General features: G+C 43.2%; 1 protein-coding gene across 1 annotated transcript in view; it reads right to left on the bottom strand.

Moving 5' to 3' along the window:
* Positions 1-25,873, bottom strand: part of FMNL1 (formin like 1) — a 62,713-nt gene that overhangs the window by 27,432 nt on the left and 9,408 nt on the right. Inside the window, exons 2-4 of the mRNA XM_040438648.1 lie at positions 7,505-7,588; positions 5,618-5,701; positions 3,390-3,463 (exon numbers count right to left, since the gene is read on the bottom strand). Coding sequence (XP_040294582.1) covers positions 3,390-3,463; positions 5,618-5,701; positions 7,505-7,588 — 242 coding nt within the window. The remainder of the gene's footprint in view (positions 1-3,389; positions 3,464-5,617; positions 5,702-7,504; positions 7,589-25,873) is intronic.

The following is a 25,873-nucleotide window of genomic DNA, read 5'->3' as shown; positions in this document are numbered from 1 at the left end:
TGCATGCCGGATCCCAACAACGCAAGTGTGAAAGAGGCCTATGATATGTGTTCCAGTGGTCGATGTAGCAGTGTTCACACCGCACACACAACCACAAATTAATATATTTATAATGTCATTTTCTGAATATACACTTTTGTAAGATACCAGGAACTAGAAGTGACTACTAATGACCCTGCTGTTTGGGTGACTAGACCATTTCAGGCAAAAATAATTAAAATTTAAAGGGAGTGTGTCACCAGAGAATTGATTGTTAAACCAGGCCCAATGCCTTGTAGGCCAGCTTAGCTGAATGTAATCTCTTTCACTTCGTGATCTTTGCTCCCCCTGCTTTCCTCTCCTTCTTCATTGAGAGGCTCAAGAGAGATTATTATGCAGGAACCTGACGCTGCCATACAAAAAGGAGAGGGAGGGGCTGGCAGAGGAAGCAGGAGGAGCACAGGTGCACAGAGTTGCCTGGTCCTGCCCTCGGTGCACTGAACTGCTCATTTGCACGTGGATTAAAAGTTATTTTTCTTGAGAATGAAGCAATAATTCGCCGAGGGGAAAGTATCATTACATTCAGCTGAGCTAGCCCTACAAAACATTGGGGCGATTTATCAAAACTGGTGTAAAAGAAAACTGGCTTAGTTGCCCATAGCAACCAATCAGATTCAACCTTTCATTTTTCAGAGCTCCTGTGGAAAATTAAAGGTGGAATCCGGTTGCTATCGGCAACTAAGCCGGTTTTTCTTTCCACCAGGTTTGATAATTCTCCCCCATCTCTCCTCTGAGAGATGATGTAGAGGGAGGGAAGGATCAGGTGGAAGTAAAGATTTTCGCCCGATCCCTTTGTTCTCGCGGGTGATAAGCCGCTGCCAGAAGTGTCTGACAACAGCTTTCTCCGCATTGAATACACATACTTGTTTGATCAAACCAAATGTGTATTTGTATGGGATAGCCAGGAGAGATAGCTGACCGCTATTGAATGTGTATGGCTGCCCTTAGAATGACAGGGGTGGGGGCCAAAAATCTGGCGTTTCGCCCCTCATGGTGTCATTGAGACACAGTTATGTGAGTTTTCTCCCCCCACTTTTTCTGTTTTCTCTCATTTCTCCTCCGGTTCAAGTTAGTCGGCAACAGGACAGCCTTTTTATTGGTCAAAGTGGTTGCTATCCAGTTGCTGGGCAGTGGGCTATTTTTAACCAGTTCCGCGATTGAAGAAGCTGCATTTTCAGCGGGAATTTGGGGTATTTATGGAGGCACTCACTTTGGGGTGCGCTGTCTGCGCCTGAAGAGCAAGCAAGAACATCGTCCCCCGCCCACCCTCCCTGTTCTTTAGTCGCGGTTTTGTTAAATGGGGGGGAAGGTTAGTCGCTCAGCCTTGCTGGGTGGACTGTTGATCAGTGCCTTAATGGACTTTAATTAACTTCGGTGGAAATTTTAAGGATTGATGGATTTGTTAATATTTATGGTTAACCCCCCCCCCTTAATAAAGACCACGGCTATTTTAATCCAATTTTGTAGTATGTCGTTATTTGTCATTTATTCAAATGTTAAGTTGTTGAATATGGCACCATGTCAGATTTTTAGTACCAAATCTCCAAGCAGTGCCAAAGGGGTTGATCTCTCTTTAGGACCCAATAATTCTGGACATCATTAGTTGTCCAAGATTACATCTCCAATATGTCCCAGATACAGGTGAATTCTGATCTTGGGCCACAAGTGATTACTAAAATTTTTAGTACCAGAAATCTCTAAGCAGTGGCAAAGGGGTTTGATCGCTCTATAGTCCCGTTCAAATTTAAGAGTCATTGGTGGCCGGAGAGTAGTTTGATTTCCCCTTTAAATACAGACTGGCAGAAATCATCTAACTAATGGATATGGGGTTAAACAAAACTATGGGCGGATGTTTTCTTTTATTAAACACCAGGTTCACAAATGACGGCGGTCAGACCACATGCTAACTTCCCCTTTGGCATTTATGGTTCCTAGAATAGTCTCTATTTTCAGGTGCTATGATATGCACTCACTTCATGCATGATACCTGGCTTTGGTAAAATACCGAAAATTGAAGTAAGAAGCAGCTATGGGGCTTCATCTTTACTCTACTGCATCCGTATTATGTTATGCTCGCTCCTCCTTAAAGGGATTGTTCATTTTTTACAATCGCTTTGTATTCCGGTTTTGAGATCCAGCAGAGAACAAAACAGAAGCGTTTTTCTCCACTTTTAAGATCCTGTGCCAGATCTCAAAACCGGTGTAATGCTCCATTCACACATCCTTAATTCCATTCCGCATTTTCATTCCACATCCTCAATCCCATACATTTCTATGGGGACGCACGATGTGCGGCCCCGATCCGGAATTGCGGACCCGCACTTTCGGGTCCGCAATTCCGATCCTGAGAAAAATAGAACATCTCCTATTCTTGTCTGCAATAGCGGACAAGAATAGGCATATTCTCTTAGTGCGGATCCGCAAAACACACACGGATGTGTGAATGGACCCTAAATGTGAAAGGAAACTTAGATGAGTCCCCTAAGAATAAACTGTCCACGAAGTCTCTCCATACTGGGACTCCCAGTGATCAGCTATAATCTACAGGGAAAGCAAGAACAAGTATTCAATTTCCCCTGCAGCTCCACCACAGAAGAATGAGGTATTACATGCTGCCCATTGAAATCAATGTCCTGTGTGTAACATGTAGGGATCTGTTGGGTCCTCCTGAGCAAGAGGCACTCTTTATAGTCACTATTTGCTCTTGCTAATAGAGGAGAATCCTAAACAAATGTAGAATTTAGAGGGGTTCAGAATAAGAACACCATTTATGTTGATGGGCTGGGTCTTGGATTGCAGTTTAAAGGCGTTGTCCCATGAAAAAAAGTATTCTACAGTTTTCAATCCTGCACATGGATCTGAATACTTTTTTAATTGCATGTAATTAAAAATGTAGCATAGTCACTGAGTTATTCAATAAAATGGATCTGTATAGCGCCATCTGCTGTTTGTTTTTTTCTTATTTCTTTGTCCTGCTCACTGAGATGGCCGCACATGCTCAGTTTAATCCTTCCAACTGCCTCCTGAGCTGTGATAGGAAGAGCATGGACACGCCCCCTGAGCTGCAGCAGAAAAGACACTCCCCTTGAGCTTTCAGCTTGATATAAATCTAGCAGAGCAATGAATGGGGAGATCTCTGGATCCATGTGAGGTAAAGGGCTGGTTCTAGCTTTGTTAGAAAGACATTGTCATGTACTATATGATGTCTGATTTTCATTATTTACATTAGTCATGGAATAACCCCTTTAAATATGACTGAGATGCAATACCAGACACAGCCCATAGGGAAGAGTGGCGCTTCTTATCTCATACAACACCCTCATACAAACTTTAAGTAACAGAAAACTCACCCAATGTGATTAGTCCTCAGGGAGATCTCCAGTTCTCTTAGAACCTGGGTGGATTCTTGGTCCTTTTTCTTTAACTAAGATAAATGACAATACTCAATACTGTGGCATGCACAGTTATAAGGCAACAAGCTGATGTAGCAGAGCAGAATTTGGATACACTGGGGGAGCAGGGAGAGAGGGAATCCCATTTTTATTTTTCAAGATTTTCCTCACTTCTATACATGCTGCTCAAAGGAGTTGTCCCATAAAAAATATACTACAGTTTTCAAACCAGCACCTGGCTCTGAATTCTTTTGTAATTGCATGTAATTGAAAATTCTGTATAGCCACTGAATTATTCAATAAAATGTATCTGTATAGCGCCGCCTGCTGTTTGTTTTTTTCTTATTTCTTCGTCCTGCTAATTAAGAAGGCTGCACATGGTCAGTTTCACGCTTCAACTGCCTCCTGAGCTGTGATAGGAAGAGCATGGACACGCCCCCTGAGCTGCAGCAGAAAAGACACTCCCCTTGAGCTGTCAGCTTGTTATAAATCTAGCAGAGCAATGAATGGGGAGATCTCTGGATCCATGTGAGGTACAGGGCTGGTTCTAGCTTTGTTAGAAAGAGATTGCCATATACTATATGATGTCTGATTTTCATTATTTACATTAGTCATGGAATAACCCCTTTAAGGAGGCACCAATGGTAAATCAACACAATATGAAGTTACGTAGGACTGCAGTTATGAATTTCGATAACGCAGTAGGTTTTTACAGTGTCCAAACATAAATCCAGCTCTGCTACATCGATATGTGGTATTGAATAAAACTTGCTCTATTATGTCTGAAACATACATAATTAGGTTTTGTTCACATTTGTGTTCATTATTCAGTTCCAACATGGCTGACACCAGCAGCACCCTATAATGGAGTGTGTCAGGGTTTCTTTCATTAGGTCCTCCATTTTGATTCTCATGCTGTGCTATTTTGCCTGGCATTTTTGACAGAATCTCAGATGAAGGCACTTATGGGAGGAACCAGTCGATTATAAATAATGAATGTCGGGATATGTGATAGTGGCATGTCATAACGGAATGGCTTTCCAAGTGAGAAGGTTGTACATAGCATATGGGGCATGGGATGATGGAGGTGTCCATGAGAGGATGTATCCTCCGTTAATCCTTGTGGGTGGTGGGAGAGCTCCCCTCTCCATAGGAACTTATTAGGAATCAAGGGAAGGGGAAAATGGAAGCACTAATCTGTTTCCCTAAAATGGGCCAATATGGCGGAGTGAACATAAAACCCAATAGATAATTTTTTACTATGGGGCCCTGTCTCCTCTATGTACAACCCTAAAAAAAGGTCTGACTGACTGACATGTCCTCTTCAGATTGGTCAGTGGTGGGCACGTAACAGGAATAACCAGGGAAATTATTGTGGTTGGGAAATTACCGCTTTTCTGCCTCTTTTTCACCGTCACCTTCACCAGAAATTTCCTACCCTCCCGCCCAGGGGTGTAGCTATAGGGGAAGCAGGGGAAGCAGCTGCTTTGGGACCCACACCCACAGGGGGACCCCTCTGGAGGAAGACTAAAACACTTTGTCAGGGCCGCCTCAACAGTATTATACAATAACATTATATACAGTACTGTAGGAAACGGATGGAGCGGCTGCTGGGCCTTGTCTTGACAGCTCAATCTTGACTAGCCACAGGAATGGGGGTTGCACGTGAGTTGGGGGTTGCGAAGAAGTTCCTAGGGAGGGGGGTAAGGGAGTTCAAAAATTTGCTGTGGGGCCTAGTCAGTTGTAGTTACGCCACTGCTCCCACCCCTTTTTCATCCTGCCGTGGTTGTTTTGCTCATATTTTTTTTTTTCACAGTTACAGTTTGGCTACAGCTGGAGGTAGGTTGACATCACATACTAAGAGCGGAGGAGCAGGTGGACTTGCCCACTGTGGGTACCGTAGTAGGCATACTGCTTTTTACCCTCCCGGAAGTGATTCTTGGCATTTTTGATAAATTTGGTGTTTTTTTTTTGTGATTCCAAGGAAATAAAGCTGTGACCGACCCTCACTCCAACAAAACAAGTTGCCTCGTGTCTTTATTTGGGTATGTTAGAAGACATGTGGTTGGGGTGGCCATTTAGATCTCTGCAGTCTGGAAAATTCCACATTGTAATAATAGTATTAAGGCAACAACAAGATTGTATAGAAAGAATTAGATTGATGTGGCCTGATGCCTGTACCTTACCTTCCGACTGATCCCTCCTGTATCCACGTAACCCTTCAGTTTATGTATATAAGTGCCGGGTGGGTTCTTCACCTGAAATTTTCCCTGTTGGAGAAAACATAACAGCCTGGATTTAAGACCATTACTAATGCACAAAACTTCTGATACAATGTGCGCTGGAAACCGCAGGTCTGCATAATGAGGAATTATGTCATAGACAAAAGATAAGTGCATCTCTCGGACTCCAACATTGCTATGAACTTTTGCAGAGGGAGGTTCGGATCCAGCTGATCTACAGGACTGGTATTAGCTTTGTTAGAAAGAGATTGTCATGTACTATATTATGTCTGATTTTTTATTTAATTTTTTACATCAATCATGAGATAACCCTCTTTATGGAAAACACCAGACGGTCATTCTAAACATTCCAGGTCTCTGTCCAACATGTTTTACAACTCCCCCTTTACACCTCAAGGAAGAGAAAATTTCCATGTCTTGACCAAAAAAATTGCAATTTTGTAGCACCTTTTCTTAGAACTTTTTTCTCTGATATTTCTCCTATGAATAAATCGGAAACTTGGTGATGCCATTTCCCTTGTTGATAAAGTCTAGGCATGCTTTGTCCAATGAATGCTGGCATTGTCAGATTGTGTGAGGAATGGTAGCGCCCAGTTGTTAACTTATTCTTCAATTTTAGGAAAAATAACAAAGGAATTGCACAATTTATTTTACTCGCATAGCGCTAACATATTCCACAGAACTTTACAGACATTATCATCAGTGGGGCTCACTAAATTCCCTATCAGTAGGTCTTTGGTCGGATTCAAACCTAGGACCCCAGCACTGCAAGGCACCAGTGTTAACCACTGAGCCATTGTTAGACATCTTGAGACCGTTCATAGTACAGTTCTCAAACATCTCTTAATCTTATCCATGTACATTTTAAAAAGATGCATTGGGGTAGATCATCTGCTTGGAGTGCTGGCACCAAATGTATTATGGATGGATTTTTTATTAACTTTTTCTATGATATTCTTTTTTGCAACATTTGTCATGATGCAACATGAGGAAGTAATTAATGTGCTTAGTGAATCCACTACTTGCTCTTCCTTTGTAAAGTTTTGTTTTTAAAGAGAGTCCTTCACCTCCAAAATCGATTTCAAAGCAAGCATGCTACCATGTAGAGTAGATGCCTCAAAACATAACCCTATCTTTCTTGTGAAAATCCGGTCTTCTAATCCTGAGAAATGCTTCTTTTTATTTTTATGCAAATAAGGAATTGAATGCCCCATGGGCAGGGTCAATCTATTTGGTACACTATCCCCCCACCATAACACTGCCCAGCACCTCAACCCGTTTGATGAGAGTCCTTGAGATTTCAGAGACAGTCGTGATGATGCAGGGAAAGCCAGGTACACCAGAGTGGCCCGCCCATGGTGCACCGAAAACTTTATTTGCTTTTATACAGAAAATATAGCCATATGTTTTATGGGCCTAAGGCAGGCATCCTCAAACTGCAGCCCTCCCGCTGTTGTAAAACTACAACTCCCACAATGCCCTGCTGTAGGCTTATACCTGTAGGCTGTTCGGGCATGCTGGGAGTTGTAGTTTAGCAACAGCTGGAGGGCCGCAGTTTGAGGATGCCTGGCCTAAGGTCTTCAACTTGCCTGCCAATTTACAAGTCCAAAATCATCTACCCTATAAATGTATAATTAAAAAATCAACATGCCTGAACTATTCTATCGGTTTCCTAATACACAGCCACTGTGGCTTGCAAAAGTCTACACTACAGCACATTCCTGTTTCTCACTAGATGGTTGCTGACATTGCATGAAGCCAGGAGTTACACCATTCTTCTACTCTACATGTCCAGTGTCCTCCTTTATATTGGTTTTGCATCTGACTCACCTGATCACACACAAGCTCCCATTTCTTGTCTTGGTCATACTGCCGAAGAACACTTATCTTATCCGGTGGAAGGTTCATGGCATTCTGCATGGAGGAAACAGAAGTTTTAGAGAGAGTTTTCAAGACAAAAGTAAATATCAATAGTCTACACTAGAAAAAAAACATAAATCCTATCTACTTTATCTATTTATCTATTCTCCTACCCATGTGGGATACTTTTTTTCACAAATCTCTTTTTTTTGTTTTTCATCAACAGCAATCAAAAAGAAAACATCCAGAAAATCCAAATACATAGGGAGAAAAAGCAAAATGGACGGGTAGATCTGAATTATGTGGCATACAAATATGAATTGGCCAGGGCACAGAGAAGTGTGACTGCACATCAGAGTGTTAAAGTAATGAACTCATACAGAATGTAGTACAAGAAAATCCATAGACATGTTTTAAATGTTATGTGTAGTGTGACACCAGTGAAGGGTTATGTCTGGCAATGCAGGTATTTTCCTCCCAGCATGTGCGGCTGGGCTGGTTTCCAGCCAGGTAAAGTCAAATACCGGACCGTAGTTTAGGTGCCGGGCCGGGTTTTGGCAGCACCTGGCTGTCCTTAAATAGGCAGCTGGGCTCAGCAGAGATGTTTCTGTTTTGGGAATCTGAGGCTTTGTGCCGTGCTGGAGAATTGAGAGCCGCATGCTGGGTAAACAGGCCCCCTAAAGCCTGCTGTGGACAACTGGAGGCAGAACTGCCAGCAAGGTTAGTTGTGTTATATGAACTTTCCATTGTGTGTGAATTAACACCAAGACTGCAAAGTTACATGCTGTTCTGTGCAATTGCCTTAAGTGTGAATAAACACTGACGTTTTGAGTTAAGAACTTGTATTTTGCCTCTGTACTCCACCCGCTTTAACATATCTACCAGAGCGAAACCTCACAACTGGTGGAGGATGCGGGCAAGAGCAGTGAGGCTGGTGTGAACGACGATATTTTTGGTTTCTGCATTTTTCAGGCACGGTTGTATGTCGTACATTAAACCAGCTGTATTACAACCAGTGCCCCACGACAAAATGGAGGCTGTTGTGAAGGCCCTCATGGAGGCTAATCTGCAGCAGCGAAAGACAAACCTGAAGCAATGTGAGGCTAATAAGCAGCAGCAAGAGACCAACCAGTTGCTGCTAAAACACGTGATGGCTTTGCAGACAGCAGGAGCAACCCAGAGCATCCATTATCCCCAGAAAGCAGTCCGTGCCGCGATTCCTAAGATGACCCCCGCAGACAACATCGAAACCTACCTGGCGATGTACGAGAAAGTGGCCATCAGGGAAAAGCTATCCCGTGACCAGTGGACTGAGGTCGTCGCTCCATTCCTGGCATCCGATTCCCAGTGGGTGTATTTCAACTTGCCAGACGATCAAGCGGCCGACTACCAAAAAATAAAGGGTGAGATTTTGGCAAGACTGGGGGTGAATGGGTTGGTCCAGGCTCAGCGGGTACATCAGTGGGGGTTTAAGCCGGCTGAGCTTGCGAGGACCCAGTATTATGACTCTTTCAAAAGTGGCTATAGCCTGTTGTGCCGAGTCCCACGGCTATGCTGGATAGACTATTGGCTGATATGTTCTGGAGAGCTCTGCCACCCCCTCTCCAGCACTGGATCGGCCAGGTGTCTCCTGGCAACGCCCTAGAAATGGTGGACCTGGTGGAGCGCTACAAGGCTACTAAGACTGTTACAGGGGGTTCTTTTGGGAGGGGGGCAGTCAAACCCCGTAAATCTCCATTCCAGACCTGGTGACTTGTACCAACCAAACCCAGCCAGGATGTACTCTCTACGGACCTGGCTCCGATAGTCTGCTGGTGGTGTCAGGATCAGGTGGAACCCATGGATACTAACTATGGCTACCGTCAGTCGCTATATGCCAGGAAGTTGTGTACAGCAGGTACCCCAAAAACTCTAAACCACCTATGCCAGGTGGAGGTAGGAGGCTCTGCTGGACTCAGGGAGTCTGCTGTCCCTAGTAAGGGCTCCCCTGGCACGGTCAGCGGAGTATACTGTCCGGAAAGTCGGGGTCATGTGCATCCATGGAGACTTAAAAGACTATCCCACCGCCCTGGTGTCTCTAACCACAGGGGCTGGCAGATGGACTCACGAAGTGGCAATTGCCCCAAATTTACACTACAAACTTATAATAGGGAGAGACTTCCCGGCCCTGTGGCCTGCCATGAGAGTGACTGATACCCATGAGACAGGGGTAACCCTAGCAGAGTGGCCCGACTCAGGGGGGAGACCAGAACCCTGGGAACCTGAGACCGAAGGGCCAGCGGTAGGGGTGACCGCTACTTCGGTGGAAGACGGGGAGACAACCCTGCTAAGTGTGATGATGGGAGACGTGGAGGACTTGCTGCCGGGTCCTGAATTGGCAGACCTCAATGTCTCCGGGGATAATTTTGGTACCGCCCAACTTCGAGACCCAACCCTATCCCGCGCCTTGGAAAATGTGTTAATAGTAGATGGTGAACCACAACAACCTGGGGCAGAGTCAGTGTTTCCCCAGTTTGGTGGTTCATCAGGATATGTTGTATCGGGTAAACAAACTACGGGTGAGCCTATTGAACAGTTGGTGGTCCCCAAGGCTTATCGCAAGCTTGTGTTAGATCTAGCCCACCAACACGTTCTCGGGGGTCACCTGGGGCTGCAGAAAACTCAGGATCGTATTCTACCGAGGTTTTACTGGCCCAGCATATTCAAAGAAGTGGAAGAGTTTTGTAAGTCTTGCCTGACCTGCCAGATAACTAGCCCCCCAGCCACATTTCCGTAGTCCCCTAGTACCTCTACCGATTATCGAAGTACAGTTTGACCGAATAGCTATGGACCTCATAGGCCCAGTACCGAAGTACGCCAGAGGGCATCAACACATCTTAGTCATTCTAGACTACGCCACTCGGTAACCGGAGGCGGTGTCACTGCGACATACCTCGGCCAAGCTCCTAGCTAAGGAGTTAATGGAGATGTTTTCCAGAGTAGGACTACCTAAAGAGGTTCTGACCGACCAAGGGACCCCTTTTATGTCCAAGGTGATGAGGGAACTCTGTAAGTTGCTGCACATAAAACAGCTACGGACGTCCGTTTACCCTCCGCAAACTGACGGTCTGGTAGAACGGTTTAACCAAACATTAAAAATGATGTTGAAAAAGGTAGTGTCTAAAGATGGAAAGGACTGGGACCTCCTTCTGCCCTATCATGTTTGCAGTGCAAGAGGTACCCCAGGCCTCTACTGGGTTCTCGCCTTCGAACTGCTATATGGCAGACACCCTCCCAGTCTCTTGGACGTGGACAAAGAGGTGTGGGAACAACAACCCACTCAACATAAAAGTGTCATTAAGTATGTTACCCTAACAAGAGCTTCCTCTTGTTAGGGAGCATATGGAGGCAGCCCAGCGAGCCCAGAGGCGGGTCTATAATCAGCAGGCTAGGGTCCGGATCTTTACCCCGGTGATTGAGTTTTGCTTCCGACCGTAGGTTTTGCTTCCGACCGTAGACAGTAAGTTCCTGGCTAGGTGGCAGGGGCCCTACGAGGCACTCGAGAAAATTGGAGATGAAACTACATGGTACACCAGCCAGGGCGGTGAAAGCCGGAGCAAGTTTACCATGTGAATTTACTCATACCATGGAAAGTTGCGGAAACCTGTACACAAAAAAGCCTGCGGCTGGGTTTTCTAGGAGAAGAGGTACCTGCCCCTCTGTCTGATGCAAGAGAGGCGGCTGCCACAGTAAAAATTGCTGACAGCCTCTCTTCTAAACAGACTTAGGAGGCCAGGGAGTTCATTAGTCGGAACACGGATGTGTTCTCGGACCTCCCTGGACACAATTCCATAATCCAGCATGACATTGTCACTGAGCCTCAGGCAAAAGTCAGATTAAGGCTAGGTCTACAGGACGACATTTGTCGCGTGACAAATAGGGCACAACTACACTGCAACATTTGTAGCGCAACATTTTGTTGCACCAATGTCGTGCAACAATTTTTATAATGGCAGTCTATGGTGTCGCACTGCAACATGCTGCGACTGCGACGCAACAGTCGCAGAAAAATCCATCTCAAATGGATTTTCTGCGACTGTTGCGTCGCAGTCGCAGCATGTTGCAGTGCGACACCATAGACTGCCATTATAAAAATTGTTGCGCGACATTGGTGCAACAAAATGTTGCGCTACAAATGTTGAAGTGTAGTTGTGCCCTGTCGCGCGACAAATGTCGTCATGTAGACCTAGCCTAAAACCATACCGGGTGCCCGAGGCTCGGCGACGAGCCATATCGGAGGAGGTGCAGCTAATGTTGCAGCTAGACGTCATTGAGGAGTCAAAAAGTGAGTGGACCAGTCCTATAGTATTGAAACACAAGCCGGACGGGACGTTGCAGTTTTGTAACGACTTTCGAAAACGTAACAAGGCTTTCAAATTTGATGCGTATCCCATGCCCCGGGTGGATGAGCTCATCAAGAGGTCAGGACAAGCCTGGTATTTTTCTGTTTTGGACCTCACGAAAGGGTACTGGCAGGTGCCCTTAATGGAGACTGCCTGAGGGGCTGTATCAATATAAGGTCTTACCCTTTGGTCTGCATGGCGCCCCCGCCACTTTTCAGCGACTAATGGACATTGTGCTTCGCCCACATCGTGGGTACGCTTTGGCTTACTTGAACGATATTGTCATCCACAGTACTGACTGGGAAAGTCACCTACCCAAAGTGCAGGCTGTATTGGACTCCCTTCGGAAAGCTGGCCTAACCGCTAACCCAAAAAAATGTGCGATAGGGTTAGAAGAGACTAAGTACCTGGGGTATGTCATTGGAAGTGGAGTCATCAAACCCCAAGTGATCAAAATAGGGGCGATACGGACTTGGCCCCGAACTGTCACCACTAGGCAAATAAAGTCATTCCTGGGAATGGTGGGCTACATGAGGTTTATTCTCCACTTTGCTAATCTAGCCACGCCCTTGACAAGGCTCTCGAAGGGACGAAAATCAGTGATGTTTCCCTGGGATGATCCAGCGGAAGAGGCTTTTGCCGCTTTGAAGTTGGCCGTGTGTGGGTCACCGGTTTTGGTGACGCCCGACTTCAAGAGGGAGTTCATGGTACAAACCTGAAGTAGGCCTCGGTGCTGTACTGTCTCAGGAAATAAATGGGGAGGAGCATCCCGTTGTCTCCCTAAGGCGCAAGCTCACCCCAGCCGAAACCAGGTACAGTATAGTGGAGAGAGAATGCCTGGCTATCAAGTGGGCACTAGAGTCTCTCCGCTACTATTTGTTGGGGAGAAAGTTCCGCCTGGTGACCGACCACTCCCCTCTCAAGTGGATGAGCCAGGCCAAATACAGGAATGCCTAGGTCACCAGATAGTTTTTGTCTCTGCAGAACTTTATGTTTTCGGTAGAACACAGAGCAGGCCGGTTGCAGGGAAACGCGGATGCCTTGTCCCGGGTGCATTGTCTGGCATGTGTCCACCCCCTCAGGGTTAAACAATGGGCGGGGGGGTATGTGACACAGTGAGGGGTTGTGTCGGCAAGGCAGGTATTTTCCTCCCAGCATGTGCGGCTGGGCTGGTTTCCAGCCAGGTAAGGTCAAATACCGGACCGGAGTTTAAGTGCCGGTCCAAGTTTTGGCAGCACCTGGCTGTCCTTAAATAGGCAGCTGGGCTCAGCAGAGATGTCTCTGTTTTTGGGATCTGAGGCTTTTTGCCGTGCTGGAGGGCTTAGAGCCGCATGCTGTGGAAACAGGACCCCTAAAGTCTGCTGTGGACTACTGGAGGCAGAACTGCCAGCAAGGTGACATGTGTTATATGAACTTTCCATAGTGTGTGAATTAACACCAAGACCGCAAAGTTACGTGCTGTTTTGTGCAATTGCCTCAAGTGTGAATAAACACTGACGTTTTGAGTTAAGAACTTGTATTTTGCCTCGGTACTGCGCCCGCTTACCCTATCTACCAGAGCGAAACCCCACAATAGCTATAAATAAGAATAGGCCATAAGGTTGGAGACAAAACATGTGAGCTCTCAGGATAAAATAGGCACAGAGTATAGGTTACCATTATCAAAAAAAAGGGTTACAATCCCTAAACGAGAGCCATGTACTCCAGGTAGAGATGAAGCGAGCATGGGAGCCATTCAAGTCAAAATCCCTTCAGACCTTCAAATTTGCTGAGTTTTTTCCATCCATTCCTAAATAGATGGGGAGAGATACCAATAGCCAATGTAGGGTTATGACTAATTTTGCTGTACTGTGAAGCAAAGTTTCTGAATAGTGTCTGGCTGGTCTGAACTAAGGCTCAGGAGAACAGATCAAAATGTTATCCACTGTGGGCACAGTATCCACGTGTTTTGTTGCAAAAAAAAAAAAAGGCAAAATGTGTGTCATTGTGCCCTGAGCTTGCTGGCACTTCCAGAATTGGTTCATTGTAGATAAATAAGCTCTTTTCATAAACATTGAAGTCTTGTACAACCTGGATAAGATTTTAAAATAATTTTCTTGAACCTTAACACAACTTGAAAAATCATGAGAACGATTTGAGGACAAACTTCTGTCCATTGACTGTGAATTGGTTAAAAAGCTCAATCTCCCATGCTGTGACATATGTAGGGGAACCAAGAAAGGCCGACTCCAACAGCAACTTGTACAGCCAAGAGAGGAGCTTCGAAAGAACTTTTGGGAGAATGAAATTCAACCAGTTGGTGTCTTTAAAAAAGGGCCTCAACATTTTCACAAAGGATCTACATTGTTCACGTAGGGTAATTCTTCACTTATAAATAAATCCAGTTCATCCTATGGTTCTTACATTGGTATTTTGTAGTTTACGCTTAGAGTAGTAGAAGAAATATCCTCCTCCTTGTCCATGTAGAGGTGAAATGTTAACAAATCATTTTACTAACCTGTACTGAAATAAATTACATCAAGGGTACCCTCCCAGACTATGACCATAAAATGAGCAGCATCTAACATATGTACAGCATGACTGCAGTGCAAGACCCTCCTAGAGAACTGGCGTGTACCACCGATTCAGAACAATTGCAAGTTAAGAGTGGGCATATTCCAGGCCATCACTTCAATCCTGTGCCAGGTACACAGTGTACAGTCGTGGCCAAAAGTTTTGAGAATCAGATAAATATTGGAAATTGGAAAAGTTACTGCTTAAGTTTTTATAATAGCAATTTGCATATACTCCAGAATGTTATGAAGAGTGATCAGATGAATTGCATAGTCCTTCTTTGCCATGAAAATTAACTTAATCCCAAAATAAACTTTCCACTGCATTTCATTGCTATCATTAAAGGACCTGCTGAGATCATTTCAGTAATCGTCTTGTTAACTCAGGTGAGAATGTTGACGAGCACAAGGCTGGAGATCATTATGTCAGGCTGATTGGGTTAAAATGGCAGACTTGACATGTTAAAAGGAGGGTGATGCTTGAAATCATTGTTCTTCCATTGTTAACCATGGTGACCTGCAAAGAAACGCGTGCAGCCATCATTGCGTTGCATAAAAATGGCTTCACAGGCAAGGATATTGTGGCTACTAAGATTGCACCTCAATCAACAATTTATAGGATCATCAAGAACTTCAAGGAAAGAGGTTCAATTCTTGTTAAGGCTTCAGGGCGTCCAAGAAAGTCCAGCAAGTGCCAGGATAGTCTCCTAAAGAGGATTCAGCTGCGGGATCGGAGTGCCACAAGTGCAGAACTTGCTCAGGAATGGCAGCAGGCAGGTGTGAGCGCATCTGCACGCACAATGAGGCGAAGACTTTTGGAAGATGGCCTGGTGTCAAGAAGGGCAGCAAAGAAGCCACTTCTCTCCAAAAAAAACCCATCAGGGACAGATTGATCTTCTGCAGAAGGTTTGTTGAATGGACTGCTGAGGACTGGGGCAAAGTCATATTCTCCGATGAAACCTCTTTCCGATTGTTTGGGGCATCTGGAAAAAGGCTTGTCCAGAGAAGAAAAGGTGAGTGCTACCATCAGTCCTGTGTCATGCCAACAGTAAAGCACCCTGAGATCATTCATGTGTGGGGTTGCTTCTCATCCAAGGGAGTGGGCTCACTCACAATTTTGCCCAAAAACACAGCCATGAATAAAGAATGGTACCAAAACACCCTCCAACAGCAACTTCTTTCAACAATCCAACAACAGTTTGGTTAACCACTTCCCATCTGGGCCCTTTGCCCCCTTCCTGACCAGGCCAAATTTTGCAAAACTGACATATCTCACTTTATGTGGTAATAACTTTGGAACGCCTTTATTTATCCAAGTCATTCAGAGATTGTTTTCTCGTGACACATTGTACTTCATGATAGTCATAAATTTGAGTCAAAATATTTCACCTTTATTTATGAAAAAATCCCAAATTTACCCAAAAATTTGAAAAATTCGCAATTTTCTAAATTTCAATTTCTCTGCTTTTAAAACAGAAAGTGATACCTCATAAAATATTTATTATTTAACATTTCCCATATGTCTACTTTATGTTGGCATCATTTTGGAAATGTCATTTTATTTTTTTAGGACGTTAGAAGGCTTAGAAGTTTAGAAGCAATTCTTCAAATTTTTAAGAAAATTGCCAAAACCCACTTTATAAGGACCAGTTCAGGTCTGAAGTCACTTTGTGGGGCCTACATAGTGGATACCCCCATAAATGACCCCATTGTAGAAACTACACCCCTCAAGGTATTCAAAACCGATTTTACAAACTTTGTTAACCCTTTAGGTGTTCCACAAGAATTAAAGGAAAATGGAGATCAAATTTTTAAATTTCACTTTTTTGGCAGATTTTCCATTTTAATCAATTTTTTTCTTTAACACATCGATGGTTAACAGCCAAACAAAACTCAATATTTATTACCCAGATTCTGCAGTTTACAGAAACACCCCACATGTGGTCATAAACTGCTGTATGGGGACACGGCAGGGCGCAGAAGAAAAGGAACTCCACATGGTTTTTAGATGCCATGTCTAATTTGAAGCCCCCTGATGCACCCTTACAGTAGAAACTCCCAAGAAGTGACCCCATTTTGGAAACTAGGGGATAAGGTGCCAGTTTTATTAGTACTATTTTTGGGTACATATGATTTTTTGATCATTCATTATAACACTTTATGGGGCAAGGTGACCAAAAAATTGGTTGTTTTAGCACAGTTTCTATTTATTTATTTTTACAGCGTTCACCTGAGGGGTTCAGTCAAGTGACATTTTTATAGAGCAGATTGTTACGGACGTGGCGATACCTAATATGTATACTTTTTCTCATTTATTAAAGTTTTACACAATAATAGCATTTTTGAAACCAAAAAATTATGTTTTAATGTGTCCATGTCCTGAGAGCTATAGTTTTTTTATTTTTTGAGAGATTTTCTTATGTAGGGGCTCATTTTTTGCGGGATGAGGTGACGGTTTTATTGGTACCATTTTGTGGGACATACGCGTTTTTGATCACTTGGTGTTGCACCTTTTGGGATGCAAGGTGACAAAAATTGCTTGTTTTGACACAGTTTTTTTTTTTTTTACGTTGTTCACCCGAGGGGTTAGGTAATGTGATATTTTTATAGAGCTGGTTTTTACGGACGCGGCAATACTAAATATGTCTATTTTATTTTATTTTTTCTATTTTAAATTTTTTTTTTTATTCCTTACTTACCGATCGGAGCCCCAGCAATTAAACTAGGACTCCGATCGGAACTCTCCGCTGCCACCAATGATCGGGGGGGGGGGGGGGGGAGAGGGGAGGCTGCTGCACACTGGCCACCAATGATAATACAATAAAGGGAGGGAGGAGGGGCCGGCGCACACTGGCTACCAATGATAATACAATAGAGGGAGGGGTGGCGGGGAGGCCGCACTGGCCACCAATGAAATTAAAACTGGGGAGGGAGGGGGGTCTGCCCCCTGCTTCCTGGCAGCCCCTGATCTCTTAGCGGCACCTGAGGGGTTAATTGTGCGGATCACAGCCCTCTGTAAGAGATCAGGTGCTGCCAGGCAGCAGGGGGCAGTCATTTACACAGTTCGTAGTATATTCTAACTAGAAGCATCCCCATCACTATGGGAACGCCTCTGTGTTAGAATATACTGTCGGATTTGAGTTTTCACAAAGTGAAAACTCAGCTCTGAAAAAGCTTTTATGCAGACGGATCTTCGGATCCGTCTGTATGAAAGTAGCCTACGGACACGGATGCCAATCTTGTGTGCATCCGTGTTTTTTCACGGACCCATTGACTTGAATGGGTCCGTGAACCGTTGTCCGTCAAAAAAATAGGACAGGTCATATTTTTTTGACGGACAGGATACACAGATCACGGAGGCGGATGACAAACAATGCATTTTCCAAGTTTTCAACGGACCCATTGGTCCAACGGTCGTGTGCATGAGGCCTTAGTTGTACAGAGCCAATGTTACTCCATTGGGCTATTCATATGGGCATATAATATATGCATGTTTTTAAGAAAGTTTTAGCATTGGAAAATCCCAATTGGGATCCTGTATTCTATACAAATGCTGCAATAGGGTCCTCCACCTACCATGTGCGATTTATAATGCAAGTGTCTTCTTATGTGGAACTTGGAAGGTGGGCCTTTCAGCTCCTCAGAAACCAGGGAGCTGGCTCAACTGCTGCCTCTACCCCCTACTGCTACACCCCTGAATGCATTCATAAATTATGTCATCAGTTTGGTAGTGCCTAGGGCCATTTAGTCAAATGCAGCATTCTCTCAAGTTTAAGGGCAGGGAGAGTATAAATGCTCAGTAACATGTGTTCACCCAGCTGAAGTGCATCATATCCATGGTGGGTGGTAAGAAGCCTTAACCTTTTGCCTAGGACCTCAGACCACTTGCAGTCCACTCTTGATGAGGAGCATAATTTGGGTTTTAATGGTGGGTGGTAAGGAGCCATGACCTTTATTTCTTAGGAAGGGACCTCAGACCACTGTCCACCCTTGATGAGTATAATTAGCATTTTCTGCTGTGGCAGTCTGGGCAGTATGTGTTTCAGGGTGGGACTTCCTATGGTACATGGTATGACCATGCTTCTAGCTAGGCCTGACAGCTTTGCACACTGTTATATTCCGATTATTTAGTAGCAGAGAAGCAGGTGTCAGTTTGTATCTCCTCCCTGTGGGTTTCCGCTTCACAATCTAATAGCGTCATCTTCCTGTGGCAGCGTTATGTGAAGGGGGAAGGGCTGAGGTCTAGATAGTCAATGTAAAAAAGCAGCAAACCCTACATTATATTTTGGTCCATAGGGTGCAGTTGTATAATGAGTACTCTGTCAAGTCAGAGAAAAGAGGCAATTACAGTATGGGTTTATGTAAGTCAATAGATAATAGATAACGCGTCCCCCTCTTAAAAAAATTAAAAAAATAATACAATTTTATATCTACCAGTGTCTGACAGATGTGCAGCTGGTGCTAATAATCTACAATTAAAACCACTAATGAGAAAAAGATCAGGTATCTTCAACACATTTACAGAGGACAATACCTTAAATTGGTTGGCCAAGATCAGAAAGGCACCACTCTTTTCTTCCAGAAATAGCAACATACATGGCCAATTGGCCATAGGTTACGGCTAGTATTGCAAATTGCCTCTATTGAAGTAAATTGGTCTACGCTGTATAAACGGACACACTGTTTACACATATGAAAGAAGCTATGATTTTTTTTTCTAATCCAGAACAATCTCCTTAGAAGAGAAATCTCAGAGTTAGATTTTAACTGCACATTTTCACATTGTGCGTCATTAAAGGGGTTATCCCATTAAGGGTGCATTCACATGGAAATAAGTCTTCGATGTGAATCTGTAATATATGGCAAAACATATGACATCCGTTATGTAGGATTCACATGACCAGTGCCCATATATTGTGAAACTGCCGTTTGTGGTCTGCAATACGGGCATGGACGGCCTACAGTCATGTGAATGTAGACTAAGACATCTTATGCCATCCACAAGGGTCCAACATGAGAAGTACTGCAGATAAGGAGTCCAGATCACTATTTATTTTCCCTCTGTCCCCCGTTCTTCCACTGTCAGCGCATATGAGTCCTCTCCATTATGGCATGGCAGCCTGGACGGTAGGAATATAAAAATGTAAATTTGGACTCCTTGTCTATTGTACTAATGTTTTCACTCAGATAATAGTCCAAGATCCTGGTGACAGATTCCCTTTAATAATTGTAGGGGAGAGATATTTGCAGACAAGCGGTGCTCCTACTGGGGTATCTACGTCCCCATATTAAATATCATCTACATTAACCAACTGTTCAATGATCTGCAGTTAATTCTGTCCCTGAGAGTGACACTCAATGAGTCACTCTGGCAGGAAGGAAATGACTAATATGCATGTAGTCAGATCATGGTTATTCCTCAGCCCATGTCCTGTGACTTCCTACACACGTGTATCTGATTACATGAATACAAATGCAACATATAAATAAAGGCCATAATATACTACAATTTGTACTCCCTACACTAGGTTTTAGATTTTACTACTTCTCCCCCTTTATACCAATGTAACAGGATTATTAGGGATCTCAACTCCAATCCTCAGGGCCCACCTTGGGGTCTCGTTTTCAGGGTTTCCTTAGTATTGAGCAGGTGATATAATTAGTGTCAGTGCATCAGTACTTACCATGGGTATTCATTCTGTGGGATATTCTCAAATCAAGACCGTTAGCTGGGCACTGAGGACTAGAGTTGAATAACACTGTCAGATCATCTCTAGAACACTAGTCATTCTACAAGTACATATTGTAAATGGTCCCAGATCTTCATAATCACAAGCTGTCACAATGTGAGTACTTATTGCGCAAGAGGCATATAGGATACCAGAACTTTTGACACCCCCCCCCCCCCCAATGTTTTTGAGGGCTGCTTAGTGGGAACATGCACCTACTAACTTCTACTAGTGAGGGCAATTTACAAATGCCTTATATGCTCTGGCTTTGTCAAATGATAGATGTTCTTTAATTTTTTCACTAACTTTTGGGCAGTTACAAGGCTAGCTTTCATGTATGGCTAAGTGGTGGTGAAGGCCTACAGCCAGAAGGAGCCCACAGTTGATCAGTCAGATTAAGGGTTATCCAGAACTAGAAAAAGATGACTGCTTTCTTTTAAAAACAGCTCCACACTACACCTGTCCACATGTTGTATCACAGCTCAGCACCATTAATTTCAACGGAGTGGAGGTGCAATAACAGATACAACCCATGGACAGATGTTTTTGGAATAAAGTAGCCATATTTTTTTTAATCCTGGACAACCCTTTTAATTGCAAGAGTTAAAACGTTTCAAATTCAATGCCAGTATCATGGTTATGGTGTTATTTCTGGTTAGAAAGAGGACTAGAGTACTCCTAGTCTATCCCTGGAAGATACCATTAACTCTGGGAGTTAGGGGATTGGTATTAAAATAGCAAAAACAGCTTCAGTACTTAATATTATTTTACTCTGATTGGCAGCAACATTTTATCTTAAAAGGGACAGTCAGGTCCATAAATATTGGGACATCAACACAATTCTAACATTTTTGGCTCTATACATCACCACAATGGATTTGAAATGAAACGAACAAGATGTGCTTTAACTGCAGACTGTCAGCTTTAATTTGAGGGTATTTACATCCAAATCAGGTGAACGGTGTAGGAATTACAACAGTTTGCATATGTGCCTCCCACTTGTTAAGGGACCAAAAGTAATGGGACAGAATAATAATCATAAATCAAACTTTCACTTTTTAATACTTTGTTGCAAATCCTTTGCAGTCAATTACAGCCTGAAATATGGAACGTATAGACATCATCAGACGCTGGGTTTCATCCCTGGTGATGCTCTGCCAGGCCTCTACTGCAACTGTCTTCAGTTCCTGCTTGTTCTTGGGGCATTTTCCTTTCAGTTTTGTCTTCAGCAAGTGAAATGCATGCTCAATCAGATTCAGGTCAGGTTATTGACTTGGCCATTGCATAACATTCCACTTCTTTCCCTTAAAAACTCTTTGGTTGCTTTTGCAGTATGCTTTGGGTCATTGTCCATCTGCACTGTGAAGCGCCGTCCAATGAGCTTTTGGCTGAATATGAGCAGATAATATTGCCCGAAACACTTCAGAATTCATCCTGCTGCTTTTGTCAGCAGTCACATCATCAATAAATACAAGAGAACCAGTTTCATTGGCAGCCATACATGCCCACGCCATGACACCACCATGCTTCACTGATGAGGTGGTATACTTGGGATCATGAGCAGTTCCTTTCCTTCTCCATACTCTTCTCTTCCCATCACTCTGGTACAAGTTGATCTTGGTGTCATCTGTCCATAAGATGTTGTTCCAGAACTGTGAAGGCTTTTTTAGATGTCGTTTGGCAAACTCTAATCTGGCCTTCCTGTCTTTGAGGCTCACCAATGGTTTACATCTTGTGATAAACCCTCTGCATTCACTCGTGAAGTCTTCTCTTGATTGTTGACTTTGACACACATATACCTACCTCCTGGAGAGTGTTTTGATCTGGCCAACTGTTGTGAAGGGTGTTTTCTTCACTAGGGAAAGAATTCTTTGGTCATCCACCACAGTTTTTTTCTGTGGTCTTCTGGGTCTTTTGGTGTTGCTGAGCTCACCGATGCTTTCCTTCTTTTTAAGAATGTTCCAAACAGTTGTTTTGGCCACGCCTAATGTTTTTGCTATCTCTCTGATGGGTTTGTTTTGTTTTTTCAGCCAAATGATTGCTTGCTTCACTGATCGTGACAGCTCTTTGGATCTCATCTCATCTTGAGTTGACAGCAACAGATTCCAAATGCAAATCGCACCCTTGAAATTAACTCTGGACCTTTTATCTGCTCATTGTAATTGGGATAATGAGGGAATAACACATGGAACAGCTGAGAAGCCAATTGTCCCATTACTTTTGGTCCCTTAACAAGTGGGAGGCACATATAGAAACTGTTATAATTCCTACGCCGTTCACCTGATTTGGATGTAAATACCCTCAAATTAAAGCTGACAGTCTGCAGTTTGTTTCATTTCAAATCCATTGTGGTGGTGTATAGAGCCAAAAATTTTAGAATTGTGTCGATGTCCCAATATTTATGGACCTGACTATGTAATGTACTTAAAATGCTGAAAGCACAAACAAAAAAATTGAAGATTGACATCAAAGACCACCTAGTCCACCCTTATATTATATCTTTTTATTTTTGTAATGTATGTTTATTCAAGGCATGTTTAAATTTACTTACTGTATATTTCCCAACCACATCTCCTGGAAGTTTGTTCCAAGCTTTAACCACTCTTTCAGTAAATTAATATTGCCTGACATTGCTCCTGATCTTACCCCCAGCTAATTTCAGATTGTTCCCCCTTGTTTTTATTTAAACCTTTAACATATTTAAAGGTTTTGATCATGTCCCCCCCTTTCTCTTTCCTCAATGCTATACAGATTCAGTTCTTTAAGCCTCTCCTGGTGTTTTATGCTTCCACCATGTTTGTAGCCTGTCTCTGCACCTGTTCCATTCTATGTCTTTTCTTAGGTGGGGTCTCCAGAACTGGACACAGTATTCCAGATGTGGTCTTACTAGTCTCTCTCTTCCTACTGGTTAGACCTCTAGCTATATATCCAAGCATCCTACTTGCTTTCCCTGCTTCCTGTCCACACTCCAATTTTCAGGAACATCACCTGTTAAGAGGGACTGTTTAAACAAATCCGTTAGAGAAGCAGCAATCACAGACTGGAGTTCTTTAAGGACTCTGAGGTGGAAGCCACCTGGACTTTAAGTGTGCCAGTTCAACTATAACATCAGCCTCCAAAAACACCAGAGCTCCACTCTTACAACTACTGGAAATGCTATGCCCATCCAAGTCATGATTCTGAAAGCCGCCTACTGAAAATACTGAATAAAATGCAACAGCCTTATCCCCATCAACATAGTTATTTTCCCCATTTCTAATTTTTGTAATCCCACAATTTTTCTTCTTTCTATCACTAATATAACTGAAGATGTTTTTAATCTCCTTTCCTTATATATGTTTGGCAATTTCTTGATGCCTTAGCAGCTTTAATATGATTAGTCTCCTTCTCCTCCTGAGAATAAAGACATTCTATAATTTGCAGAATGGCCACGCAGATGCAGACAGAACATGGATGAAATTCATGTGCTGCTTGCATTTATTACAGACCCATAGAAAAGAATGAGTCCACATGCAAAAACGCCAATCGGACGTGGACCAAACTAGGATTGTGTGTATGAGGCCTCAGGTTTGATTTGAAAGTGCTTCAATTGACCTGAAAATTTGAACTCAGGTCTCCTAGAACTTATTTGTTTCTCTCTAGTCTCCTTTCTCTCTCAAATCATAAAAATTCAGCTTTGGATGCATTATTTTTTCAAAATGGTTTTCGGATTTGGGTGAATTACAATAGATTTGCTCATGTCTACTTGAAAAGAAACTGGAAATATAGATTTTTCCTATACTGACCTATTGCATTTTACTGTACATTGAATGAAAGTTTCTCTGGACATTTCTCAATATTCTGCCATGCAGATAAAAAAAAGGAAGTGACAAAAAAAAAAAAAAAAAAGGAAGAAGCAAGCTGAAAAATTCTGCCTAGAAAGTTCTGAATGGCCACCATAAAGTCAGCTCTGTCCACTCTCTCTGGGGTGTTCGATTCAGTTTGCCAATAGGGTGTGGCTGTGCAGTGGCTGAGAAACGGTAAGAACCGCGTGGCCTTGAATGCTGCACCACTGCACCAGCATTCAAGTAACTCAGATCAAACTGCTTTTCACTGTGCATTTTTAATGGTGTGCGATTTTGTGGGTTACTGCCCATGCATTAACAATGCACAGTGAAAAACCAGTCAGTTTGTAATGAGTTATTTGAATGTTGGCACAGCTTGCCCTTTTACACAGTTCTTACCGTTGCACAGCCACATCGTGGCCATGCCCTAAGTGTGTAGGGTTACACCGTATAGACAAGGAGAATGGTAACACCCATTTGTCACATTATTTAGACCTTTCCAGGAGAAATAACAGGACAACACTGTAGCATTCTAAGAAAAGATACTACAGAATGGTTATTGCATGTGTTCTTTTTCCATCATGTAAAAATGAAGTTTGACCACATGAAGCGAGTGCTGAAATAAATGTGTATACAATTGGATATATTAATCGGACCTTGAAAAACACAGCCACATCCATGCAACTAGGTTTCTGAAAATGTAAGTTGTTGCTCAAAGCAAACCAGTCTGGCCTCAGGTTGTCAGAGCATGTTAGGAGTTGTAGTTTTGCAACTGAGAGCAACAAGTTGAAGACCACTGCTTCACTGGATGCCATATTATGGAGGCATTGGAGATCCCTTGCTTTTTAACAGGAAGGTAGACAGAGTGCCTATGGTGCTGTACAGGGACTTCTTGTACCTCCACCATACTAGGCTCTGCCATGTGCATGAGGCCTAAATGGAATTCGCCTCCTTTTTTGGAAACACCCACAATTATTTCTTGACAATCTCATTCAAAGACCTGATACATTTGACAATCAAGCCAACAAAATTTTTATTTTATGCTGGTTCCTGGCCTAGAAACAACCATCTGCAAACAACCCATAGGCTCAGTGCATAATGCTCTATGGCCCAACATTCAATATACATCCTGGGAAAAGCTTCCAGCCTATATGGTAAATGTATCCATAGGGCTCCATTCACTTGACAGACCAAAAGAGCATCGGTTTGAGCTCCACCGAGCTGGTGTTGGCACCTTTTGTCAGAAGTGTATGCTTGGGTGTTCCATTTGAGATTTAAAAAAAATTGACATGTCAAGGATGCCCATTATCCCCATCCCTTTTTATTCTAGTGTTAGAGAATTTTCATCAATCTATTAGGCAAGATAAGAACATTACAGGCTTATGTATAGACTCCCTAGAGATTAAAGGGGTTGTCTGACTTTGGCAAGTGGCATTTATCATGTAGAGAAAGTTAATACCAGCCACTTACTAATGTATTATTATCCATATTGCACTTCCACTTCCTGTTGCTGTATCCAACCGAACCCATAATGCACTTCTTTCTTTGCCATGGCTCCAGCACCTCCCCTAACAATGTCCAGCTAGTTTATAGCTCCTCCCACATAGCTAGTTACATAGACACTCCCCTATCACTGACACACCCATGGACATAACATCACAGGAAATAAACAGCTGAATGGGCATGATCATGTGACTACAGCCTAGGACAGACGATGGGAGCAATAAAGGTAAAAGATTACTTTACAAACTTATAGCTACCTTCATAAAATGGTTTTAAAGGATGTTGATGCAAAGTGGAAAAGCTCTTTAAGGCTTTATGTTTTGAGCAAACGCAACGCAAGAATGGAGCA

Source organism: Bufo bufo, chromosome 6, assembly GCF_905171765.1.
Source record: "Bufo bufo chromosome 6, aBufBuf1.1, whole genome shotgun sequence".
Lineage (NCBI taxonomy): Eukaryota > Metazoa > Chordata > Amphibia > Anura > Bufonidae > Bufo > Bufo bufo.
This window is presented reverse-complemented; position numbering and strand designations above follow the sequence as displayed.